The sequence below is a fragment of the Hyaena hyaena genome, unplaced genomic scaffold, assembly GCF_003009895.1.
Source record: "Hyaena hyaena isolate Hyena2069 unplaced genomic scaffold, ASM300989v1 scaffold_35, whole genome shotgun sequence".
NCBI lineage: Eukaryota > Metazoa > Chordata > Mammalia > Carnivora > Hyaenidae > Hyaena > Hyaena hyaena.
Window position 1 is genome coordinate 5,214,832 of NW_024080667.1, and position 18,282 is coordinate 5,233,113.

The 18,282-nt window shown below is 51.3% G+C and overlaps 1 protein-coding gene across 1 annotated transcript; it reads left to right on the forward strand.

Moving 5' to 3' along the window:
- Window positions 1–4,201: 4,201 nt before the first annotated feature.
- PLA2G2F (phospholipase A2 group IIF) lies at window positions 4,202–11,221 on the forward strand. Its single transcript, XM_039228939.1, has 5 exons — window positions 4,202–4,317; window positions 4,935–4,987; window positions 7,863–8,007; window positions 8,874–8,983; window positions 11,010–11,221. Exons 1-5 carry the CDS (start codon window positions 4,202–4,204, stop codon window positions 11,219–11,221), a joined length of 636 nt encoding a protein of 211 aa, XP_039084870.1.
- The last annotated feature ends 7,061 nt before the right edge of the window (window positions 11,222–18,282 follow it).

Genomic DNA, 18,282 nt, shown 5'->3' on the forward strand with positions numbered 1-18,282 from the left:
GAAAGAGAGACAGAGTATGAGAGGGGGCGGGGCAGAGAGAGAGAGGAGATATGGAATCTGAAGTAGGCTCCAGGCTCTGAACTGACAGCACAGAGACCGACACAGGGCTTGAACCCACATGAGATTATGATCTAAGCCAAAGTCAGAGGCTTAACTGATGGAGCCACCCAGGGTCCCCACAGCATGTCAATTTCTATAAGAAAAGTCTATAGGATTTCGATTGGGAGTGTATTGACTCTATAGAGCAAATGGGAGATCTTAACAACATGTAATCCTCTGATTCATGAACATGGTATATCCCTACATTTATTTCAATCTTCTTTGATTTTCCTGAACATTGTTTTACAGTTTTCCACGTACATGTCTTCCTTATATTTTGTCAAAATTATTCCTAAATATTTGATATTTAGTGGTATTATTATACATGTGTTTTTAAATTTCCAGTTATTCATTGTTAATATATAGAGGTACAATTAATTTTCTTATATTTTTATCTTTTATTATGTAAACTGCTAAACTCATTTATTAGTTCTAGTTGCTTTTTGAAAAATTGACAGTATTTTTTACATGTATTTAAACATGGTAGTTTATGCCAGTAGAGACAACCTTACTTCTTCCTTTCCAATATGAATGCCTTTTATTTGTTTTCTTGCCTGGCTAAAATCACCAGTACACTGCTGAGTAGAAGTGGTGAGAGTAGATATCCTTGCTTTGTTCCTAATCTTAGGGGAGAAAGCAGTCATTCACCATTAAGTATGATGTGAGCTGCAAAGTTTTTGTAGATGCTCTTTTCCAAGCTAACAAAATTGCTCTTCTATTTCAGTTTGCTGATACCAGTATCTTAGGATGGGACTATATTTGGAGATATGACTTTAAAGGAATCATTAAGTTAAAATGAGGTCGTTAAGGTGGTCCCTAATCCAAGTGGACTAGCATCTTTGTGAGAAGAGGAAATATGGACACACAAAGAGACAAGAGGGATGCACATGTACAGAGAAAAGACCTTGAGGGTCCAGAAAGAAGATGGCTATCTGTAAGTGAAGGAGAGAGACCCTCAGAAAGAAACCAATCCTCCTAATGCCTTGATCTTGAACTTCAACTTCCAGAACTATGAGAAGATGAATTTCTGTTTATTACAAATTTAAGCCACTCAGTCCATAGTAGTTTGCCATGGTAGCTCTACCAATCTAATACAATCGGTATTACTTCTTCTTTAAGTATTTGGTCAAATTTACCAGTGGAGTCACCTGAACCTGGAGTTTATTTATGAAAATGTTTTAATCTACATATTCAATTTCTTTAATAGACATAGGGCTATTTCCAGTTGGTCATTCCATCTTGGTTATTGAATATATTGTCTTACATTCATTTTAATAAAAAAATACAAGGAAGAGAATAAAACCACCAGTTACCCTACTGTCCAAAAATAGCCATTATTCACATTTTGCTATTTACTCTTCCAGATGATTTTTACACATGGGCACACCAACTTCCTTACTTCCCCCTGCCCCCTCACCCCTATATTTTACAAAATTGCCATCACCCTTAATATCTAGGGTTTTTGTTTCTTTGTCTCATCAGATCTTTGAAGACATGCTTATGGATGGACGTTTAGTAATTTGCTTAACTCATCCCCTAACTTCTATTGTTTCTGGTTGTGGAGGGAGCCTGACAAAGAACGCCATAGTCAGCACCTTTTGCATCTGTCGCTGGGAACAATTCAGGTGTGCATCTTCGTTTACAGGCTTAGAAGTGGAATTACTGGGTCAGCCAGTTTATTATTGACTTCTCATGTTGAACACCTTGTGCCCCCGCCTCCGCACCCCCCTCTCCCCCCCGTTCTCTAGTCTCTGGAGAACAGCCCAACCAGCATAGTCAGTGGGATGTGAGATGAGAAAATGGCAAGAAGGCAGTAAAAAGGCAGTTCCAGACGTCCTCAGGGGTCCCGCCCCTGGCTGTGGCCTCTTGGCCTAGATCGGCAGGTTGGAGGCTGGATCTCCAGTGTGTGGACTATACCTTACTTTTGGGTTCTTCCTCTTTTGGAGTGAGTGATATCATTAAGGGGTGTTTGCACTTGCACAAATCAAAGTGAAAACTGAAGCCAAGCTTTGTGCAGACGTGTGAAGACAGAGGCCAGCCTCATTCTCCTTTCTCTCTTCTTCCTCAGGGAGCTCCCTGTCTGCTGGGATGGATACAGCCTCCATTCCACAGGGAACTCCTGGCTTTGGGGTAAAATTACAGTGGTTTTGTTTTTTGTTTTTTTTTCTTCTCTGCGATTCCCAGTCTGAGTGAAGTGTCAAGACCCACAAACCAAAACATGTGCAGGTACCTCCAAGGGAAGTGATAAGCAAGCGCCAGTTCCCACCTCCTGTGCAGGGGTGTGGTGGGGTTGCTGTAGGGTAACTTCCTGGGAAAGAGGAGGCCCGGGATCCATAGGGAGGACTTGCAACAGGAAAGGTGGAGGCTGGGAGAAGGTGGAATGATGGTCGCTTGGTTTGGTAAGAGCCGGAAGAGGAAGTTGGATGGCTAAGGGTAGGAAGGGAAGCCTCAGGGGATTACTTCTGTCCCTTGTCAGCAATCTGGGGACACTGGGCAGATGTGAAGGCAGGGGGTTGTTTGGGGTTAATTTCCAAGAGTACTCTTCTCTCCCCTTCCCTGGTCTGCTCCGTAGCAGTCGGACTTTAACTGGGCACTTGCCACAGGCTCCAGGTGACTCGACAGCATCATCTGTTAGCATGATCCTTGCTCGATGAGGCCTGGTCATAGCCATTCTACAGCTGAGAACTCAGAGGCCAGGCCAAGGCTCTCTCCTGCCGGGCTCTCAGAGCCAAGAGGCAGGAGGTGCTGCGGTGGGAGCCCCTATCGGTACAAATGCCCAGACCTCCAGGGACTCCGGGGCTCCAGCCCCACTCTGCTCTCCTGTCCACCCCCCTCCAAGACCACCTCCACAAGAGGCACCTGACAGCGACTTGCAGGCCACCAGACTTTCAACCAGATACACGTATGCACCCCAAGGTTATGTCTAGAAATGTCTGCAGACATTTCTTGTTGTTACAACTTGGCGAGGCTAAGGAGAGGAGTGTGGGGAGGGGGCCCCTACTGGGTCTAGTGATGGAGGTCAGGGATGCTGCTCAAAACCCTGGATGGCTACGATGACCCCCACCGCAGAGAGGTGCCAGGCCGCGGGCCACCGTGGCGCTGTGGCAGAGGCCCTGCTCCCGGAGCAGATGAGCTCACCCTTTCAGATGTGAGCTGGGAGCCTCCTCCAGTCTCAGCCAGGTGTGGACACCAAGGTGCTTGCAGATGTGAGTAGAGAGTTCTCTGCAGATGCTGGACTAAGGCCCTTCCAGCTCTGGATGGATGCCCTGGGCTCCGTCTCTTTGACCAAACCCTGCTGGGGCTTCCCTTGAGCTCTTTTTCAAAGAGGTGTGGGCTTTTGGACTCCTGGGTGCATCTCTGTGCTGTCCTGCCTTCTCTGCACAAACCACACGGAGCCGGCTCAGCCAGGAGCCCTCATCTTACCGTATCTGATCGCCCCTGACATCTGATGGGGTTCCTCTTCCTCCGCTACCCCCGGTGATGTCTGGCCCGCCTTCTGCCAGAGTCCTGCTAGGTGGCTTTAGCTGAATCCTCTTACCACCCCACCTCCCGTAGTAATTTTCCATCTGCAGACCCCCATCCTGCTGCTTGGCTACAAACTCCCCTTTTCTTTGTTGTATTTGGAGTTGAGCACAGCCTCTTCCCCCCCCCCCCCCAAGCAAAACTCCCCTGTAGCGGTCCCACACCTCTTCAATGGCCCCTGGAGTCAAGCCCACAGCACTGCTCAGTTACAAATGTGACTAAATAATGTTTTGTTTCACACCCTTTTGGGTGGGAACCGAGAGAGATCTTTGGCTGAATTTCCTTTCAGATGCATGGGGAGGGGCCAGCTCCTGGTCAGGTGTGCAAACTCTCACCTGCAGGTGTGCTCGGGGGCGGGGATTGGGCCGGGCAGCTGTGGGCAGGGCGGCTGTGGGAGGGAGGAGGTGGAGCCTCCTTTTTCTAGGGCATGTGTCGGCTGCCTCCCACCCAGGGGCATTGCCCCAGCACTACCTTGCCAGAGGGCGTGTGGCAGTGTGACACTGGGGGCTGCTCCCCGGAGTCTTCAAAGCGATTGCAGACCTTACGAGCCATATGTCGCTGGATCCCCAGAACACCGACCATGGCAGATGGGGCACAGGCCAACCCCAGAGTGTTGAGGAAGAAGGAGCTGGTTAGACACCCCTCCAGGTGGAGGGGCCCAAGTCTCCGGGCATCTTTCCCTTGGAAAACCTCGAGGTATGTGCCTGTTACCCCAGGATGGAATCCTCCACAGAGAGGAGCAGGGGTGGGGTTGGGGAATTGGCTCCTAGAATCTATGTCTCCAAAGGGAGAGCTCTAAGTCTCCATGAGATACATCAGTGTGTTTTCAGCACCAGAAGGGCCTGAGGGATCATCCAGTCAATCCTCATGAGGCACTTGAGGCCCAGAGAGGCTAAGGGATCTACCTGAGGTCACACAGCATTTTGGAAGAAGAGCCGGGACTAGAACTTAGGGACCCAGGTCTCTTGGCTCCCAGTGCCAGACCCAGCCGCCAGGTTGGGTCATGTGACTTCCTGGAGCGCCTATGGAGAGGGGCTTGGTTCTGATCGGTGATAGTGGCCCATGAGGCCGTGAGCTTCCTGTCTCAGAAGCCTGCTCAGGGTAAGAAGGAAGGAGGCTCCTGGTGCCTCCAGGCTCTGCCATCCTGGGGACTGTTTTTTCAGGAGGCGCAGGGCAGGCAAGAGGAGCTCATCACAGAGCTGGGGCATCGGAAGCAGGGACCCCAGAGGGTGGCATTGTCAGGCCTCAGAAGGGAGCTGCAGGCCTGGGAGTGGAAGGGACGGACTCAGGGCTTGGATTCTCTTTTCTCTCAGATCCAGCCTGGGTATGAAGAATTTCTTCACCGTGGTCTTCCTGGCCAGCAGCGGTGAGTAAAGGCTCTGGGGAGACTCTTCTCTCTCCCCCTCCCCTACTTTTTCTGCAACCTTGGGCACCTGGGTTCTCTATCCCCTGGCTGGTGGCAAGGCCGTGGGCCCGCCCTGCCTCCCTCTGGGCCTCAACTTCCCAGCTCAGCCCCTGTCAGGCCCTCATCAATGTGGGTCTGTTTGCGCCTCCGGCCGACTATGAACACATCAGGTGCCGTCGGCATTTACGAGCCTCCAAGGCAGCAGGGCCCGGAACTGAGCAGGCATCGTAAAACGGTAGTGTTTGCTGGGCGTCTGGCCGCCCCCGGGGAACCCTGGGTGTTTGTGTAGATAGGAGTGTGTGTTTGTGTACATGTGTGCCGTAGACCAGAGCTAATGGGTTTCTGTGTGGATATACGCATGTATCTGTGTGTGTGGGGGGGGGGTCTCAGCCCAGTGACTTCTGTGTGTACCCCACAGGTCACTAAAACGTGTGTGTTAATTGCGGGTGCACAAACCTGTGTGTGTGTGTGTGTGTGTGTGTGTAGCAGGGCTGTCTGTGTGAGGCAAAGAGGGTCTGGGGGCTCCTTTCCCAGGGCTGGCACCCCTGGGCACACGATCGGGGGCAGCTGAGGCTCCTGACACAGATGTGATGCTGTTGCACATCCAGGTGTTGTGGTGACAGGTGCCTCAGGGAGGTGGAAGGTGAGCTAAACGTGTCACTGACTTCTCACCTGGCCTGTGGCAAACCGCCTGGGCACAGCCCGCTCCGGGGAAAAGAAAGAACTACCGGAAAAAAAATAAGGGTAAACGTGGCCAAGCGTGAGAGATGGCTGGTTGAACTTGACTGCTGAAGTGTTGAGAAAGCAAGCGTCTGAGTTCAGCCTAGATTGCCGGCTGGTAGAGCTTCAGCCTGACTCACTCTTCTCTGCTTGGAGCGTGAGTGTGCACGTGGCCTTGGCTTCCTGGGTTCACCGTGGGCACTGCATGTGAGTGCGTGTGTGTGTGGGTGTGGGTCTGCCGGTGGGTGTGAGATGTGCAAGTGTGTGAGATGTCTGTGGGCGAGTGTGTGTGTGACTGTGTATGTGACAGCGTGCCTCTGTGTCTGAGTTTATCATGAGTGTGTGTTTGTGAGCCTGTGCGAACATATGCGGTGGATAGAGGCAAGTGTGAGTGTGCACCTTGCACGAGTGTGCAGTGGGTGAAGTGGGTGAATGTGTGTGAAGTGTGTTTCTATGTACAGTAGACACGGGCATGTGAGGTGTGTGTGCGTCTGTGCATGAGTGTGAGGGTGTGTGTTCCTGTGTGTGAGGTGTGGAGGACTCGCGTGATAACGTCCCACCTTGTCTGTGGCTGCTGGTCAGAGGGCCCTGGGGATGGGAACTGCCCCCCAGGGGGTTAGCAGCTGCTCAGCCAGAGGGTGGCCAGTGGGCGGCCTGGGCTTCCGGCCAGGGAGCGAGGAGGCCAGACCTCGCACAGGTTGCTCCGTGCTCACAGCCTCTGCTCCCGGTGCGCAGCAGGAGAGGGGCGTGGTCCTTGGGTTTGACAGTTGAGGTCCAAGAGCTTATGCAACCTGCCCATGTGGTCACTGCAGGCCCAGGGAGACACCTGTTCATGAACCCAGGGCTGTCTGGGTCTGACTCCCAAGGTCTGATTCCAGATCTGACTCCCACGCTGCGTGGCCCTCACGTCTTCCTCCAGCCGCAGGACCCCAGCACAGCGGGAGGAAGGGCTGGGAGACAGACCTAATGTCTCCTTTCCCCTACTCTCACCGACAGCCCGCGCATCCCTTGTGCAGCTCAGGGATGGGCTCGGGCCCACCGGACACAGGGTCCTCCCTCTCCCTGCTCCAGACCCCGCCTGAGACGTGTACCTCTCTCCCCACCATCCCCTTAAAGCCACCTGTCATTTATCCCAGCTCCTTCCCTGTCTCCTCTCTCGTTTACCCCTTGTTTGCTGCAATGATGAAAGTCACAAACTGAGTAAACACGAAGACTCGGGTGCAGCGGGATTCCCAAGGCCCACTAAGTGGGGCTAGAGCAGCTCTCCTGTGTGCGGGGTGGCCTCACGCAGGATGGACTGAAGCACCAGGCTCGGGGGCGGCTCAGCAGTGAGCCAGGAGCAGATGCCAAGTCAGCACAGGCCCCAGGGGCTGAAGAGGCAGGGAGCAGGGGAGAGGAGGGTAGTCGCTGGGGCGGGCCCACCTGGCAGGTGCTGGGAAGCTGCTGATTTTGCTGGTGTGGGCAGGGGGTCATTGTGCTACTGCTTCCTGTGAGACACAGACCAAGAGAAAGGGTGTGTGTGTGTGTGTATCTGTCTGTCTGTCTGTCTGTCTTCACTGAATGACCAGACCACCAAATTGTCTCTGGATTCATCGTGAGATGCACAAGCCCTCGGACTGTACTAGGGACACAGGGTTCCTGCTGGGGGCCGAGGACCCAGAATCAGACTCGTGTTCAGAAGAGCACGTGGCATTTGTGAAGCCCCTTGCAGTGGACTGGTCACTCGGGACCTCACTGCCCGGGTACAAATTCTACGCCTACCACCTTTTTGATTACGTTCTTGGGCAAGTTACTTGGGTAAGCTCTGGGCCTCAGTCTTCTCATCTGTAAAGTGGGGATAACAACAGCACTCTGTGACTTAATGCCTGGAAGGGGTTCAGGACAATGCTTGGCACAGAGAAGCCCTTAGCAAAGAGTAATAGTTATTTCCTTCTAAGGGCCCTGGTGCATCATAGCTTTTTATACATTGCTTCCTTCCTCCCTCTCTGCCCACCCTTCCTCTGCTGCTCCCTCCCTCCCCCTTTCCCTGGCCCTGGGGTGTGGGGAGGACAGTCAGACAGGAGGGCCCCCCCTCCACCAGGCAGGGAGCTCACAGCACCCCTTGGTTCTCTTGCAGTCCTGCCTGCGGCCCGCAGCAGCCTGCTTAACCTGAAGTCCATGGTGGAAACCATCACGGGGAGGAGCGCCATCTTGTCCTTCGTGGGCTACGGCTGCTACTGTGGGCTGGGAGGGCACGGGCTGCCCATGGATGAGGTGGATTGGTAGGTCCCGGTGTGCCTGGGCCTCTGTCAGGCCGGGGGGGCGGGCTGTGAGGGTCAGACTGGTCTCCGTTTCTGAGACATGCAAGAGGGTCCTTTCCCCAAAAGATGACGCTTGTTCAATGAGTTAGGGACCAAGAGCCTGACCTTGACCCATGCCCTCCTCAACTGTCTTGGGTACTTTCTACTGTGCATCTTCAAGTCTTGGGCTTGGAGGCATTGGAACTCCCACTCTTGCCAGGAAGGAAACTCTGACCTGCCCCACACACCTGAGAGCAACAGACACATAGCTCAAGTTCAACACAAGCAAGGGCTGTGACCCCTCTCACCCCCAATACCCTAGAGGCCCTGCTGGAGGGTTGTGCTTCCTCCATCAGACTGAAGACTGCAGCCACGGCCTAACTTTCGGCTCTTATCTCCCCAAAAGCAGCCAGCACCAATCTGGTATCATGGGGCGCTTAATAAATGCATGTTGACTAATTGCCTTCCTCCATCAGAGGGGATGGGGATGGCCACACTACGTTTGCTTCCTGTCCTCCACCCCCAACCCCCACTTAGCCCTCCAGACTTTTGTCAATCCCTGGCCATCATGCTTAGCCAGGCATGACCTCCTCATATGGTCGGGCTCCTTTGACACTGACTTAGTCTTAACCCTCCTTCCCATCCTGACCACGTCATCGGACAGCCTGATGCCCCCTCCCCCACATCTCCTGCAGCTGAAGCCAGGGCTCCAAGGTGGAGAGCTGGGCTCTGCCTGGCTATGTGACTTCAGGCAAGTAATTGCCCCTCTCTGGGCCTCAGTCTGAAGGTCTGATCCATGAGGAACTGGATGGGGTCTCTGGGGCTTGCTGACCTCTGTCCGCCCCTAGGTGCTGCCATGCCCATGACTGCTGCTACCAGAAGCTCTTCGACCTGGGCTGCCGCACCTATGTGGACCACTATGAATACACCATCGAGAACAATACTTCCATCATCTGCAGTGAGTTCCTCTCCTGCCATTCCTCCCTCCCCCACCCAGGAGAAGGGCTCAGACGACCCGTCCCCTCCAGCCTGTGCTGGGGCTGTGCACAGGGTTGCCAGGTGAAATACAAGATGCCCACATACATCTGAATTTCAGATAAACAAAACATGTTTCCACATAAGTATATCCTAAAAATTGCATGGGACATACTCGTACTAAAAATTAAATGTTAGCATAAAAACAATTACTATTAGCATAAAACTAAGAATTAGCATAAGTATATCCCATGTAGCATTTGGGACATACTTATACTAAAATATTTACTGTTTGTCTGAGATTCAAATTAGCTAGGCCTCTTGTTTTTATTTGTTAACTCTGAGAACCCTAGCATGGCCCTAACACGTCTTTCTGTTGTGCTCTGATCCCCCAAGCCCGAATCAGCAGCCTGCTTCCCTAGTCCTTGATTCTTAAGCTTCCAAGAGCTTGGAAGTGAAACCGATTCAGTGGGTCTGGGTGAGGGCCCTGGAATCTGCTTTTAACCAGGTCATCAGGCGATGGTGAGACCTGGTGACATGCTGGCCTGGGTTTAAGCCTGGATTCTTCCAGTATCTCCTGCTGTGTAACCCTATACGGGGTTCTTCCCTACCTGGCCTCAGTCTCCCCGTGGGTATATGGAAGGGTTTGGATCAGAGAAAACTTGTTCCTTTCCAGTTCTGTGCTTGGGACCCCACCAGGAGGTGGCCTCAGTCCACGACCTTCAGTGTTTCCAGGATTCATGTTACAGGGACCAGGACCGGCTGGGCTACCATGGATGCTCCAGGCTGTTCCTCAGCTGAGGGGTGTGGCAGCCACGTTAATAGCCCAGGTGTCCCTGTGTGCCTCCCCTTAGGCAACAGGTGTCCCCTGGCCCAGTCTCATGGGCAGCCCCTGGCTCCTTTTGTCTGCTTGTCTTCACCAGGTTCTACTCACCACCCCTCACTGAAAGCCCACAAGTAAGCCCAGGTCTGCAAAAAAAAAAAAAAGAAAGAAAGAAAGAAAGAAAGGCGACCTGGGCACATCTGGGGCCCCTTGGCAGCCCAGGCCACTGTGGTCCTCACATTCTGCTGTTCAAACGCAGGGTGGAGGGCCTGGCTTGGGAGAGGAGGGCGTCCCCTCATTAACGCATTTCAAGGATCCCCAAAGGGCAGTGGACGAACCAAGCAGCGGTTTTCACCTTGGGTTTTGGGGGCTCCTGGTGTCGGCTGATGGGGGTGGGGGTCCCGTAGTGGTCCAGCTGGTCCCATTAACCCATTTCATAGCTACATGGTGTCTCTTTTGGCCATTTGATGTGTTGGCCTTCTGCAAAGAGCTTCATTTGAGAGAAAGAATTCTGCTGATAGAAACCTGCGGACCACTGAGCTAGTGAGCTGTTCTCAGAGGGTGTCCCCAATCTGCAGTATCGGCATCACCTGGGAACTCGCTAGCAATGCAGATGATCAGGCCCCACCCAGACCTACTGAATCTGAAGCTGTGGGGCTGAGGCCCAGCCATCTTTGTCTCAACTAGCCCCCCCGCCAAACCCGGGTGATCCTCATGTACCCCTAAAGTTGACAGCTCTTAGGATAGATGATTTCAGGAGGCTTAAGCACTTGCTCATGGGAGGCCCTGAGCTAAGATCTTTAGGAGCCCCTCCTCTGTGGCTCCTCACCATGAGCTCCCTCCACCATGGGTCGTCCTGCGATCCTGTGATGGAAGACAGGGGGTCTGGGGTGAGGAGTCACTGACACCTGAGTGTCTATCCCAGCTCTGCCTTGGGTTTGCTGGGTGACTTAGGTAAACCCGTCCCCTGGGCCTCAGTTTCCCCGACTATAAAATGACAGGTTGGACTCTTGGGGTCCCCTGATGGAAGTATGCTGCAGAGCCACCCGGACGGCGGTTCCTGCAGACCGTGGGGCCCAGCCCAGAGCTCTGGAGCCCGCAGGCCTGGGCTGAACCGCCAGGGACGCTGGTGCTGCCCGCCAGGGGACCACACTCCGAGGCCCACCAGAACCTCTCCCTGACACAGGTGAGCTCAACGAGACAGAGTGCGACAAGAAGACCTGTGAGTGTGACAAGGACGTGGTTCTGTGCCTCCGGGACCAGACGTACAATGAGAAGCATCGCAACTACCTCAACATCTACTGCCAGGGCCCCACGCCCAACTGCAGCATCTATGAGCCGCCCCTGGAGGAGGCGGCCCACAGCCACACCGCCCCCTCTCCCCCTGCGCCTCCCTAGTGCCCTCTGGGGCTGACGGAGAAAAGGGATGGAGGTTCTGGCTCGGGGGCCAGGCAGACAGAGCAGGTGGAGGTGGGGGAAGACTGAGAGCCCGGAGGCTTTCTGGACGCTTCCTCCCTAGAACCTTCCAATGAGACCGGCCCCAGAGGACTCAGGGAGGCCAGGCCCTGACTGTGGCCCCCAGGCTCCTCTGGCCCAGTCCTGGGCGCGGCTGTGTCCTACCGCTGACCCCAGACTTGGCAGAGAACTTGTAGCTTGTTGAGGTCTCTCTTGAGTTTGGAGGGCAAGGCCTGAGTTCCCCAGGGCAGGTGCTCCCCAGGGAAGGTGCTCCCCAGGGATGGTGCTCCCCAGAGTTGGTGGTTCCTGGGCCTGACCGTCAAGGTTAGAAACCAAAATCCTGAGCTGCCCCACAGCCCCGGAGCTTGGTGTGCCCTCAGACAGGCTCCCAGACAGACAGAGTGCTGATCCCAAGGCCTGAGTTCTGAGGGCCTCTGGGCCGCTCCTAGGAGACGACCCAGGGCGCTCCTTGCTTTGAGGGCCTAGTGGCTCTTTAGGCCCCACTAAGGGCAGGTGGCCCGTGAGTCCAGGCCTAGACATCACGGGAGGCCACAGGGCCTAGTGTCCCAGCCCTGAAGTCTGGCCTCAGAGCAGCCTCCGGCGCACCGACAGAACCCTGTGCCCAGTGGCACGCCTTTGGGGGTGCATGGGGACCAAGACAGGGCCACAAATATGTCCCCAGCACCCTCAGATCTCCCCCACCTCCCTGCTGACCCGGCCCCACCGTACGGCATTGCTCTGAGGTACACCGGACCCCACCCCTGTGCTTCTCCTCCTACAGCAGCCCGGCTGGTGGGTGGAAGGACCCCAGACCCTTCTCTCTCTGCCAGGGAGACGCGAGGCTGCACCCTGGTGTCAGAAGGCCTGTCAGTGGGGAGGAGGCCGAGGGCTGGGACCCCGCTCCGTGAAGGGAAACAAAGGCAGGAGGGTCCAGGTCCAGGCAGGAGGCTGTGGGGAAGATTCCGGAAGGCAGTGGGGAGGGAGCTGCATGAAGACAGAAGGGAGGGGAGAAGGTGGGAGAGAGGTGGGACAAGGTGAGACATCCAGACCAGAGTGGTCTTGGCAGAAGTGGGGTGAAGGAGCCTTTGGGTGCAGGGCCCCCTAGGGCCCAGGTTTCTGGTGAGGCCCATGGGGTTGTGGGCAGTGATGGAGGAGAGTCAACCTCAGTGGGGCCAGCTCTCCTGACTCTGCCCCAGCACTGCTGTTTCTCCAGGTGCACCTGCCCCTGTCCTACCTTGCCTCACCTCTCCGCCTCAAGGTCAGTGGCCTCCAAGTAGCCAGAAAGCCCTGCCTCACCCCAAGGATGCACTGACACAGCGCCGAGACCCACCCGGACACCATAGGCCATTAGGAAGCTTGGCCTGCCCTGTGAGTGGCCTGTAGACCACTGTCACTGGGGACAATCGTGAATGATGGAAGCAGGAGAAGAGTGCGGGTGGGGAGAGAATCAGCTTCTAGAACACTGGCCTTGGGGACTGAGGATGAATCTCGTGGTTGGAGTCAGCTGTCACTATGTGTGAGAGGGGGCCCTTCTACCGCTCATCTCCTGCTGGCCCTGGTGTGGTGGCTGTGGTCCCCAATGGGTCTCATCACTGATATCTTCTTCTTTTTTTTTTTTTAATGTTTTATTTATTTGTGAGAGAGAGAGAGAGAGAGAGACAAACAGACAGAATGTGAGTAGGGGAGGGGCAGAGAGAGAAGGGGACACAGAATCTGAAGCAGGCTCCAGGCTCCTGATGGGAGACTTTAACTCATGAACTGCAAGACCATGACCTGAACGGCTGGATGCTTAACCGACTGAGCCACCCAGGCGCCCCCTGATATCTTCTACGCCAGCTAACTAACTAACTAATTAACCTCTCCTGACCATCTTGGGCCTCTTATCTCTGAGCTGAAGCCCCTCTAAGCCAGCATGGAGGCAGAATGGGGCAGCCACAGTCCCCTGGAAGCTGGGGTCTGCAGAGACCCTGGCCCTCACCTGTGGGAGCCCAGGTTGTGGCCCTCCACCTTGCACACACGTCCACTCGCGAGAGTCTAGGCTAGTGTTTTAGGATGAGATTCTGCTCCCAAAAAGCCTCGCCTTCCCCTCCCCACCTCACCTTCCCCCAGCCTGTCCAAGATGCTGCACCCCAGAGACCCTCCACAGGACCTGGCACCCCATCTTCAATCTCATAAAGGCCTCCTGCCTCAGCTTGGTCCTCCTTGGCTGGGCATCAGGGGAGGGCACAGCGACTCCCTCGAGGGCCTCCAGCTCTGGGAAAGCCAGGCTCCCTTCCCGGGCCCCGGCCTGGGCAAGGTGGCCCTGCTCCAGCAGAGAGACAAGTGTCAGGAAGGCTGGACAGCGACATGGACCAGCGGTTGGGCAATGATAACTGTTAGGCTGGGTGCTTGTCAGGCATCAATCTCCACCCCATCCTTTTCTGTTGAACATCATAGGCCCAGAGTGGAAAAGGAAATTTCCTAGAGTCACAGAGGTTGTAAGTGATGGGGCTGCGACTGAATCCTCAACATCTGACTTTGGATTATCCCTCTTTGTGCCTTAATAATGATGCGGGGGCAGCTGGAGACAGTGGGACCAGCAACTGAGAATCCAGCAGGTCACCAGTCCTGGTCCCGACCCTGGCTCCTTCTCTGACTGAAGTCCTTTCCCTGTTGTGGGAATCAGTTTCCCCATGTGCAGAGGGACCAGAACAGCTGGTTTCAGGTGCCCCCCAAAGCCACGTGCTTTCCTGGGTACATCTGGGATGATCTCTGGGGCTCTGCTCCCCACCCCCATCTTCCTCTTCAGTTGAGCAGCTCTGCTTTTCCTGTATTCTTTACTGAGCTTTCACCTGAACTACTGTAAGAAGAAAAGACATTCTTCAGTAATTTTTTTTAAAAGCTTGAGAACTCTAGGTCAAGATCATCCATTGGTTCATTCATTCAGGGGACCTATACTGATGATCCTCTATGGACCAGGCACAGTGCAGGGGTTCGATGGGGATACGTCCAATCAGACACAGACTGTACCTGCAGGAATCCCTTAGGCTGGTAGGGGAGTCAGGCATGTGATAACCTCGACATATGTTGCCAAGCAGTGTCATGGGGAGCACGGAGGATGAAGCCCCAAGTGTGTCCATCATAGTCCCGGAAGGGGCCCCCAAGGAGATAAGGTGTGGAGCAGGGATGGCAGGTTTGAGGTCCTTGGAGAGGAGGGGCGGGTCACATATTTTGAGGACAGAGCCCTTGCTTCTATAGTCCGGGGGACCCTCTGCTTCTTCAGGACCCCTTCCAAGTTAGTGAGTTATTTTATGCTGAGGCTTGAGGAAGGGATTGTACTGGTCTGGAGCTGTCATTGACAAAGACTGTCCTTGGCCAAACTTCAGCTAGGCTCCCGAGACCTTTCTCAACCGGGCTTAGATCTTAGGGTTCCATATCCATCTTAGCACTGCCCAATTTTAGCAAGAATCCCCTACTGCCCTCAATATCTGATCAAATTCCTCGCCCTCCACCACTTCTCAGGCACCTGATCACCCGGGCCTGCCTTTAGCAAGAAACCTGTTAGGGTCAGTTTAGCAAGAATCATCCAGCCCTCTTAGCAATCTTCCATCCACCAGCCCCTCTCCCTGCTCCTTGGCTATAAACCTCCACCTAAAAAAAGTGAGGATTCGTAATTGTTGTAACCTGAATTGAGTCCGGTTCTATACTGACCCCTGCTGCGATCATTCCGGAATAAAATCTGTTTTTACCACTTAAACTACTGTCTGCTCCGGTTTTCTAATAGCCGCGGTACCATGACTCGCATGAGATCAGATTCATTGTTGGGCCCCAGTCATTTCACCTAGGGACCCCCGGTGGACATCTGGAAGCCTTTGTCTTCAGTCCTGAGTGACTGAGGAAGGGAGCCCGACTCCTGAGTCAGCGCTCCGGGTAAATGTCTGCTGAAGTACAGCTAAGACAAGGTTTTGGTTCTTAAGGTTCTAAGTATATTCTGTAAAGCTGGATGAGAGGTACAGGCTACTTTGTCTGACAGACACCTACTGGGCTCAAAGTCTTTCTTCTTGGCTCTTTCTTTTGAGTGGGGATCCCCTCCCTGACTCCCGAGACTGGAATATTTTTCCCGACTCTTTGGGAAGCCTCTCTCTTCTGTTTGATACTGCTTCTTCCAAGGAAACTTCTCAGTTGACTGAAGCCCCTATTTCCAAACCTGCTGAATTTGGAACTTCACTGCTCCCTCTAAGACCTCCCCACTCCCATCTCCCTTCCCACCATCTTGGATCTTCCCTTCAGGTAGGTCCCTTGAATCTGCTGATAGGACCCCTTTAAACTTTTGCTTCCTCCCTCCCTCTGTCTCATTTTACCAGACTTTTCCCCCTGTCCATTCTAGCCCTTTGGGCATTTGAATATTCAGCTTCCTTCCCCCATCAGGGGTTCTCAAGAGACTCAGGGACCTCTAGAAGCAAGTACTTGAAACTAAGAAGAAAATGCTCTTTGGAAACAGATGGGATATTTTAACCACTTATGGGCTTTGGAGACATCCAGGTGGCTGCTTGATGTCTCCTCAATTTCTCCCCTTAAATGTATTCCACGGCCTGCTGAAATTTTCACATCAGGGCAACTGAAAAGCTTAAAAGTCTCCACAAACGTTGGTAAAAAGCTTTAGCTCTCACTGAATCAACAACCCTAACTTGTTACATCTGCCAGAAACACAATTCACATAAAAAATATAAAATGGAATAAAGATGAGGTCTATTTTATATCAATCAGGGAGCTTGTGTCACTATGTTTTACTGACTCATGGTTAAAATTTTAGAATGAAACTCGTAAGATCTGTTTATTGTCAGTTTCTGTGTATGATGTGATAGTTTTCTACTCAAGATGGCATTACCAAATTCATTGATGAAATCCCTTAATGGAGTTCTATTCAAAATGACGGAGCTATAAATCAGCACTTCTATAAATTAAGTATTCCTGGGGTGCCTGGGTGGCTCAGTTGTTTGAGCGTCTGACTCTTGGTTTTGGCTCAGGTCATGATCTCAGGGTTCCTGAGTTAGAGCCCTGCATCGGGCTCTCTGCTGTCAGCATGGAGCCTGCTTCAGATTCTCTGTCCCCACCTCTCTCTGCCCCTCCCCCCTTGCACTCCCCCCCTCAAAAACAGATAAATATTTTTTTAAAAAGTATTCCTAAAGAGGCACCTAGTTGGCTCAGTTGCGGTTGTGAATTCAAGCCCCACGTTGGGCATAGAACCTACTTTAAAAAAAAACCCAAAATTTTAAGACAAAATTAAATATTCCTAAAACACCTAGAAATATAGAAACTAACCCCAATATTTTTCACGCTCTTTTGATTTGAGCAAATCTTGATAAATAAGACCAGTTTATTTGCATCAGTTGAACAAACACAGCCGTGTCTTCGGAGTTATCAGCATTAAAGTATAATATGGGTATGTGTTTTAATTCTACTTGGGTCTCGCAGTTAAATAAGGTAACGTCACACCTACTAGATATTTAAGATTATAACAATTGTAACTTGAACATAAGAACAAATGTATAAGTAAAGGTGCAATAAAGATAAATTGCTTCCTACCCATTACTTCATGGAGATCAAACATAGCAGTAAAAGAAAACTCAGGTCTTTAACTTGTTTAGCCTTTTGCTTTTATGATGCTTGGCTAGTTTGCATGGACTGTAAAAATAGTTAACAGGGAAATAACTTGAAATGCTAGAATATGCCTGCCTAAAAACAGTGTCCAAAATTTTTTTAGTAGTTTGCAATCTTAAGGATTATACTAAATTAAATTAAGTAGTAGGTATTCATTAAATACCTAAATCATTTCTCAGCCAGATAGACCACTAATACTTTACTTACTGAATGCAAGTTTAGGCTTATATATTTTGGGTTTTTATTTTTATACGATATAAAGAAATATCTTTGGGCCCATTAACAAACATGAAATGTTGTACTAGAAGAAGCAAATGTTTCTAGAAATTACGAGATGGTATATTCATAAAAATTACTGATTTACTATAAAACGTTGCTGTATAGCAGTGGTCTATTTCCTTGTTTTCACTGGAAATTAAGATTACTGAAAGTTAAAAATTTGAATCAATATATATAAATGAATTGCTAGAAATGTCTATGAATACTAAGGGTGAAGAAAAAACTATATAAAATATGGAAGAATGTGGGATATATTTCTGTTAAGGAAAAAGGAGAGTAATTCTGTCTTCAGTGTACAAATTGTTCAGAGATTGCCTTAAAGTTGTTTCAGAATGAGAAAGAGGAAAATATGGGACAAAAACAAAAAACACCAACAAAACATTTGAGTGGCTAAAGAAAGTTGGAGAGGGTTTGTGGAAAAGGAATTGAATGTGTGGTCCATCTGGCTTAGATTGAATTGATTTATTTAAAAGGCTTTAAAAATGAGCCCCCTAGCCTACAGATATAGAATTAGAATTTAGTTTTCTTTCTTTTGAAACAAAAAAGTTTTCTTGCATTATCGGTCTGCTCTTTGTTAAGATATTATAGAAGGGTTTTCTTCCCCTTTTAGGTCAAACTACCTAGGAAACAAAGATTTTGTTTTATCAGAATAATTTCCTGGGCTTACACTAAGCATGTCATGTTATTGATTATTGAATGAGAACACAGATTTCTCACTTTTAAAAGAGATACAGGTTTGTTTGTTTGTTTGGTTTGGTTTGGTTTGGTTTTGTACTATTTTTACATTGTTAACAATTTTGTCTTCCCCTGAAACCAACTCCTAAATGAAATCTTGATCTTAAACTGACCTTGAACTGGGTCCCTGGAAAATCTCCAAGGGTTTGTTATTTCCCCTTATAAAAAGATAGAAAATAACTTGGTTTATTTGACATGTTGAATTGTATGGCACTGTCAAATTAGAAGAAGTCAAATCAGAAGAAGTGCTTTAATGGGGCCAGTGGTTAAACATCTGACTCTTGATTTCCGGTCAATTCATGATCTGTTTATGGGATCAAGCCCCACATTAGGCTCTGCCTTAACAGCAC